Source organism: Lotus japonicus, chromosome 1 (assembly GCF_012489685.1).
Source record: "Lotus japonicus ecotype B-129 chromosome 1, LjGifu_v1.2".
Taxonomy (NCBI): domain Eukaryota; kingdom Viridiplantae; phylum Streptophyta; class Magnoliopsida; order Fabales; family Fabaceae; genus Lotus; species Lotus japonicus.
In genome coordinates, this window is record NC_080041.1 from 18896539 (window position 1) to 18904670 (window position 8132).

At 35.7% G+C, this 8132-nt stretch overlaps 1 protein-coding gene across 1 annotated transcript; it reads left to right on the forward strand.

Annotated features, from left to right (window-relative positions):
* The first annotated feature begins 4514 nt into the window (after positions 1–4514).
* On the forward strand, positions 4515–7060 carry LOC130729097 (uncharacterized). Its single transcript, XM_057580731.1, has 4 exons — positions 4515–4633; positions 4886–5177; positions 5270–5746; positions 5804–7060. Exons 1-4 carry the CDS (start codon positions 4515–4517, stop codon positions 7058–7060), a joined length of 2145 nt encoding a protein of 714 aa, XP_057436714.1.
* The last annotated feature ends 1072 nt before the right edge of the window (positions 7061–8132 follow it).

Sequence of the window (8132 nt, forward strand, 5' to 3'; positions counted from 1 at the left end):
CCACAAGCTTACCAATCATCCACGTCTTCTTAGCTCGCGTCCAGTAACACCCACCTAAAGCGCTCCCTGAATCCAACGAAGCAGAACGAACCAAGGGCAAGATCGCACTTAAGGAAGGACCTCCACCATCAACCGTAGTCGAAACCACACAAGTTGTCGGGGGAACTTGACGCGGCTTAGTAACCTGCGTTTTAAAAAATCTAAAATTATAAATTTAAAGTTATAATATTTGAACTTGATCCTTTTAAATAATTCATGCTTAGTGTATAGATTAACTTTTATATTTTTAATTAATACTTTTTATTTTATATAATAGTAGTTATAGTTTTGTTTTTTATTAAATAATTAAATTGTGAATAATATATTTTAGTTAAATAAATTGCGCGTAATAGGTATGAGTACGAGCATACAGGAATTCAGAGGATACAAGAGGAACACTTAAGTTATCCACACGGGTACTGAGACGAGTACAAGTAATTTTAAATAATGCGGGTATGGAATGCAGTACCCATTGTCATTCCTAACTCAGGTCATTCAAAAAGCTTTGGAAGTCTAAATGCTAACGTACTTAAACAAATATATTTTTAGTATAAATATACTTTATGTTTGCTATTATTTTTAAATTGGAATTTTCTTATAATTTCTTAATATTATTTTACATTTTTGAATATTTAAACAAATTTACTTATTTAATGATTTTAGCATATTGGTCCATTTAAAAAGAGTTTTATAACCTATTTAAATATCTAACTACTAGGTATTATTTGAATAGGCTATTAGGCTCTAAAAATTACAATATAATCTACCTTATTTTCATTCCTACCTATTAGCTTATAATCTTGCTGTAATCTATTTATAAATTTTTTTGTATAATAATTAGCTTATTAGCATATAAGCTTACTAACCTATTTTAAAATAAGTTTGTTAACAACTGTAAAATCTTATTATGAAATAAACCTTTAAATAGATTATTAGATTTGGTTAGGCCTCCAGTAAAGTCAAGTCAGGCCCAAAAAAGATTTATGACAAATAACAAGTTAGACTTAGGCCTAATTTTTTTAAGCATACTAAACTCATTTAACAAAGCTTAACTCGGTCTAGCCTATTCTCACCCTTAAATGTGAGGCTACTCTAATTTAAGTCATTATGGATGTAGATGTGTTAAATACTTAGTATAAAAAGAGTTTTGCCATCAATAGTTTTACATGACTCAAATATGATTGTCTCAATGGTACTTGTGGTTTAAAAGAAATTACTTTTTAATTTTTTTGGTATTACATTTATAACAATTAATTTCTTTTGGCAATAGAACAATTAAATTTTAAAACCTTATCTTTCTTAATAAAGATAAGAATGATGGGCAAGTTGGAAAAACTTTAATTAATCCACATATTTTTCTCATTATCGCAGTTGAATTTATCATTCATTAGGGTGATAAATAATCTAGAGCTTCTTTTTGTTACACTTTTATGCGAACATTTAACTATTTGTTGTTATCATCATTTTACATTTTCTTCACTCTTTCTTTTCTCAAATATTTATAATTTATATAACTTCTATATAACACAGCTCTCATTATATCCAACCTTTTTTGGATGTTATTATTTATTTTTCAAATTATTTTTACAAATTAATCAAACGATTAACATTTCATAGCCTAGTTTAATGAAGGAACAAACTCACAAAGATCCTTCTAATGTTCTTCATCAAAACAAATTTTGGAATAAAATCTATTCATTAGTCATGTAATAAGATAATTTTTTTTAGGTTAAAAAGCACTTTTGGCCCCTGATGTTTCAAGTTTGTGCAAATTCTGCCCCTACTATATTTTTGTCGATGTTTCTACCCCTCATGTTTTCAAACAGTGCATCGTCTACCCCTCATGTTTTCAAACAGTGCACCGTCTACCCCTCGTCAGGGGTAGACGGTGCACTGTTTGAAAACATGAGGGGTAGAAACATCGACAAAAATAGATAGGGGCAGAATTTGCACAAACTTGAAACATCAGGGGCCAAAAATGCTTTTTAGCCTTTTTTTTATTTGAACAGATTCACATTAATTTTTAGTTCTATTTATTTCTTATTAAAATATGCTTACCAAACATAAGAAAAATTGATTAATTGCACTTTTGATTTCCTACTAGTTTTAACATTGAGTGATTTTAGTCCCCTAATAAGTTTTGAGCAGATTTAGTCCATTAATTTTTAGTTAGTGTAAATTAAGTCTTATCATTATTATTTTTACTTAAAACACTCACATTCTCATTTGTAAGAGACACTGAACCAATTTAATTAATCATCTAATCCCATCGGCTCAACATTTTTGCAAACACCAACCCTTACTAGACTAGTGTCATTGAAAAGAGTTCAGAGCATGCAGTTCAAATAGAACTGCTAAGACCAAGAAAAATCATAAAGAAAACATAAAAGATGACAAAGGACAATGAATGTGGGATTCTAATTTTGTAGGCATTATACTATTTGACACTCAGACTCAGTATGAGCCCATTAAACACACATGTGACCCCTCTTGAAGCCTCCATTGGGCATATAAGAGGAGAATTAAAGAAATTACACTCCCTCAAGACCAAGACCAACCTAACGAAGGTACATGAACACAAAGGTTCACACTTCACCTTGCATGACTCGTTATCAAGTATTAGAAGCACAATAGTAAGACATAGTGACACATTAATGAAGAATCTTCAGATTTCAATGGACTAATAAGTAGCTGGTCATGACCGCACAATAATCAATGGCAACAACTACCGTTATTCAATGTGACATGATTATTGATGACCCGAGTTTTATTCTATGTTTGTCGAGTCTTTCTTATTTATTTCTTTTCCTTTTTGAGTCCTTTATTGAGTTTTAAGTCAAGTTGAGTCCTTTTTTAATTCATAATTGCATCTGCATTAGTTTAGTTGTCTTTAGTCTATTTATTTGATCTTTTTATTAGTTTTAGTTAGAGAGTAATTCCTATGGTCATTTTTTAGCTGAAGTCTTTTGAATTCATGAGTGTTGATTGCATATTGAGAGTTTTGTTTGCTGAATTGAATGAAGGGATAGTGAATTATCATGATTAATGAGATGTTCCCATGAGTTACATTGTTGTTTTTATGGATTCTTGAGAGTCTTTTCAGGTTTGAATAGGTTTTTGATGGCAAATGATGATGGTTGAAGGCTAAGTAATGAATCATGATGATAGGTGAAGAGCGAGTTACGAAATTGGAGAAGAATCTGATAAGCCACGCATGTGCACCGGCAATGCCACACATGTGCGCCGGCTATGCCACGCACATGCGTGGCAGTTCTATGCAAAGAAAGACGGCAAGAGTAGAAGGTCACGCATGTGCGCCGCCTAGGCCACACACATGCGTGGTGGGCTGAATCAGATGCTACAAATTTACAGATGACCCAAGCATGTGCGTGGAGAAGGTCTCGCACATGCGTGGTGCGCTAATAGAAACTCTATAAATAGGGTTTTTGTTATTTCTTTTAGGTATCTTGTACTTTTCTGAACAAAACTTAGAGTTTTAGTTTCTTAGAGCTTGTGGGAGGCTTCTTGGTACTCTTATTTCAGGTTTTTGTTCTTTTAATTTGCATTATGAATTCCCTAGCCATGCTTGGCTAGTTTCTCTTTGTACTTTGAGTGAAGTAAACCTTAGTTCTGATTATGGTTTGAACTTCTGAGTTTCTTATATGAATAAAGTTTCTTTTCCATGTATCATTTCCCTGAATCAATATTCTCTTGAGTGCACACAAATGTTTTGCTTTCTTCTTGCACAACGGTAGTTGCTGATGATTAAGGGACTTTGGATTAGATTGATTTTTTTGCTATCACTTAGGTATAAGGGTAGAAACTTCTTGTGTTGGCCTGAACTTATAAACTTCATTCTTCAATTGAATTGACTAGGCACTAAGGCATTAGGTTTGGCAAATGAAATTGAATGATATACTTGATTAAGGTATTAACAAGTAAAGGTAGAGGCTTTAACTTCATGGATAAGGATTCTAAACTTCATATAAGAAATTGATTTTGAGAAACATAATTGGACTAAGTGGAGCTTTGTCCAAGATACTTCTTTTTCTGAATTATAATTCTAGCTTTTGATTACAAGTGTTTTTACACACAACCAAACTTCAAACATATATTGCTTTTTCCTTTTACAATTCTAAACACTAAAGTCCTTGAACAATTTGATAAACAACTATGTCTGTGGTTTGATATCTTTGTATTACTTCGATCAATTTGTACACTTGTGGAATTCCTATCAAGTTTTTGGCGTCGTTGTCGTGGATAGTTTTATTTTATCAAACATTCTTGGGTTGTTTTTGTTTAGAATCTTTGTTACTTGCTTGCTTGAATCTTTGCTGAGTGAATATGTGCTATTAATTGTTTGTGAGTTTATACAAGGTTCAGTTGATCATACGCCATTACTATTTGATCCAGAGATTGACCGTACTTTCCATCGCAGACTTGCACAATAGAGGAGACGCACTCAGGCTATTAACATGGCCGCCGAAGAAACATCAGCTAAGATGGAAGCAAGGCTTCGTGATGAGATCACTGCTCAAGTTGCTGCCGAGAATGAAAGAGATAGGCAACTTCGAGAAGAGCAGGAGGCTCAAAGGTCCTTAAGGGACATCATTGCACCTCGTGTGGACTACAACTTTGAGGGGAGCATTGTTGTACCTCAAGATGCTCCTCCAGACTTCTAAATCCCACCACACTTCATCACTTTGGTCAGTCAACACTAGTTTGGTGGGAGTGCAAATGAGGATGTTCATGGACACTTGGAGCGCTTTACCAGACAATGCTCCACACTAAGATGAAATGTCAACCTGGACATTATCAGGTTAATGTTATTTCCTTTTTCTCTCAGGGATGTTGCTGAAGAATGGTTGAGAACACAAGTATTGAGGAGTATTACTTCTTGGGTTGATTTAGCTGAGATATTCACAGCTAAGTTCTTTCCTTACAACCGCATAAGGAAGTTGAAGCAAGAGATCAATTCCTTCATCCAGCTGGATTCTGAGAATCTATATGAGACATGGGAGAGGTTCAAAAGACTCTTGATGAAATGCTCAGGCCACAACATCTCCACTGCTGACCAAGTGGAGAAGTTCTATGCAGCTCTCAATGACTACACTAAGACAAGTTTGACACAGCTGCAAGTGGAGCCTTTGATGCTCTAGCAACCCAACCAGCACTTGACATCATAAACAAGTTGGTTGCTAGAGCTGCACATTCAAACAATGATAGGTAGAACTGGAAGGGAGTTTATGAGGTTGAGACTCTTGATGCAGTTCTTGCATCCAACAAAAAGCTTGCACAGAAGGTGGATGCCATGGTAAAGAGACTCGAAGGTGGGCAAAGAAGTGCTAAGGATGTTGAATTTGATGAAGAGGTGAAGGCCATGAGGAATTATCAAAATGATCCCTACTCCAGCACTTATAATCCAGATTGGAGAAATCATCCTAACTTCTCTTGGAGGGACCAAAACAATTCAGGAGATGCTGGTGGTTCAAAGCAATTTCCAAATCAGAGGCAATACCAGCTGAATCAAAGGCCTCCACCACCTCATGGTAAGAAGAGCTTGGAGGAGATTGTGGCTGATTTGGCACTTAGCAATCAGAGTTTCATGAATGAGACTAGGAGTTTCATGAATGAAACCATAACCAACTCGAAGAATTATGAGTCCTCCATAAAACATTTGGAGACTCAAGTTGGCCAAATTGCCAAGGTCATTGCTTAAGGGTTCCCAGGTACGTTCCCTAGTGACACTCTCATTAATCCTAAGGACTCCAAATTTGAAAATTGTTCTGCTGTCACTCGTAGGAGTGACAAAACTTTAAATGAAATTGAAGAGTTAGTTGAAAAGAAGAGTGATGAAACTGAGAAAGTGGTTGAGAAAGAAAAAGAGGGAACGAAAAGTGAGGAAGCTATAAAAAACAAGAAGAGTAAGGATTCTTCTCTTGAGAAAATAACTTGCAAGTTACCATTTCCTAAGGCTTTAGAAAAGAAAAATATGGAAAAACAATTTTCAAAGTTCTTAGAAATTTTTAAAACGTTTCAAATCAATATTCCATTTTCTGAAGCCTTAGAGCAAATGCCTACCTATGCGAAGTTCATGAAGGACATTGTATCTGGGAGGAAGAGATTGAGTGAGGTGAATGAAAAAATTATGATGACAGAGGAGTGTAGTGCAATTGTCCAGAGAAAACTCCTCCAAAAGTTGAAAGGCCCTGTGAGTTTTACTATTCATGTTGACATTAAAGGTTTGCCTAGGGCTAAGGCCTTATGTGATTTAGGGGCTAGCATCAATCTAATTCCGCTCTCCATGTTTAAAAGCTTAGATATGGGTGAGGCCACCCCTACCTTGATGTCTTTGCTGTTGGCGGACAGGTCCATTAAGCGCCCGTATGGGGTCGCTGGAGATGTTTTGGTAAGGGTGGAAAAAATTATTTTTCCAGTTGATTTTGTGATTCTGGACATTGAAGAGGACTCTAGAGTTCCTCTAATTTTGGGGAGACCTTTCTTGGCAACCAGTAATGCAAAAATCAAAGTTGCCAAGAGTCTTTTGTCCTTGAAAGTTGGTGATGAAAATGTAAAGTTTTCTGTTTTTAGAACATTGAAGCATCCTAACTATGAGGATGTGTTTAACTGTGAAGTGATTGATGAATCTGTTTGTGAAGAATTTGCTAGGATTTCAGGAAAGGCGCCCTTAGAAGAAAAAAAGGACAATTGTGAGCTGAGTCTAACTCTCATAAAGCTTGTAGGCAAGCACCAATATGGAGGTTCAGCCACAGAGAATCTCCATAATCATATGGCGCGATTCATTCATTTCAGTAACACGGTAAGGATAAAGGATGAGTTCATTGATGCCTTCATGTTGAGGTTGTTCCCACACTCCTTGAAGTATGAGGCTAAGGTTTGGTTTCAATCTCAACCTCAAGGTAGTATTGTTACTTGGGAAGACCTTGTGGGAAAGTTTAGTGCAAAATTCCTACCTTGCTCATTCAAAAGTTTGAGCAAGTGTGATTCTAATCCTTCTTAGCTGGAAATGAGGGAAGTCTATCAAAGACTTTAAAATTGAGCTTCTTAGGAGACAACTCAAGTCCAGGTTTTCTTTCATTTAATTTGAGTTTCATTTAATTTTGTGTTCCACAATAAAAAAAATTAAAAAGAAAAAAAATCATTTCCTTTTTAGGTAGTTAATGCATCGAGTCTTTTGCATGTTTTTCATTTTACGTATGAGTCAGTATGAATATCCTTGGGTTTCTTGCTACTATGCTGAACTTTCTTAAGTGGTTTCACTCTTGAATTAGATGCTTCTTATTGAAAATTGTTGATACCATCTCTGTTGAGCAATCTCGTGGTCTTTGTTGCATGCTACTGTGATTGAAAGTGAGGTTAGCTTGAATATTGTTACTTGATTTCACTTAAGGGTTTCACTTCATCACCCTATTGTTTTGTTGAGAGCTGAGAGTGTCAATATTCATTCCTAACATGCTTTCACATGCTTGATTCTGTTTTGAAATGCATATCAGTTAACTCTTTGTGATGCATGTTCCTTGAAGAGACTAGTAGGAATCTTTCTTGGCTTTCAGAGTTTGGATTATCAATGTTCCCTCAGTTGCCCAAGTTGAGCCTAAATGAAAATTTTTTTGGCCCTAAGTTTTGATAAATCCGAATTTGATGAGTGATCTATGTTTGGATTGAGCAGAAAAGAAAAAGAAAAGGAATGGAGAGTTACATTGTTGTTTTGATGGATTCTTGAGGTTCTTTTAAGGTTTGAATATGTTTTTGATGGCAAATGGTGATGGTTGAAGGCCAAGTAATGATTCATGATGATAGGTGAAGAGTGAGTTACAAAATTGGAGAAGAATCTGATGAGCCACGCATGCGCGCCGGCTATGCCACGCACATGCGTGACAGTTTTGTGCAAAGAAAGACGGCAACAGTAGAAGGCCACGCATGTGCGTCGCCTAGGCCACACACATGCGTGGTGGGCTGACTCAGATGCTAGAAATTTACATATGAGCCACACATGTGCGTGGAGAAGGTCACGCACATGCGTGGTGCGCGCGCCGCTAGCAACTCTATAAATAGGATTTTTGTTATTTCTT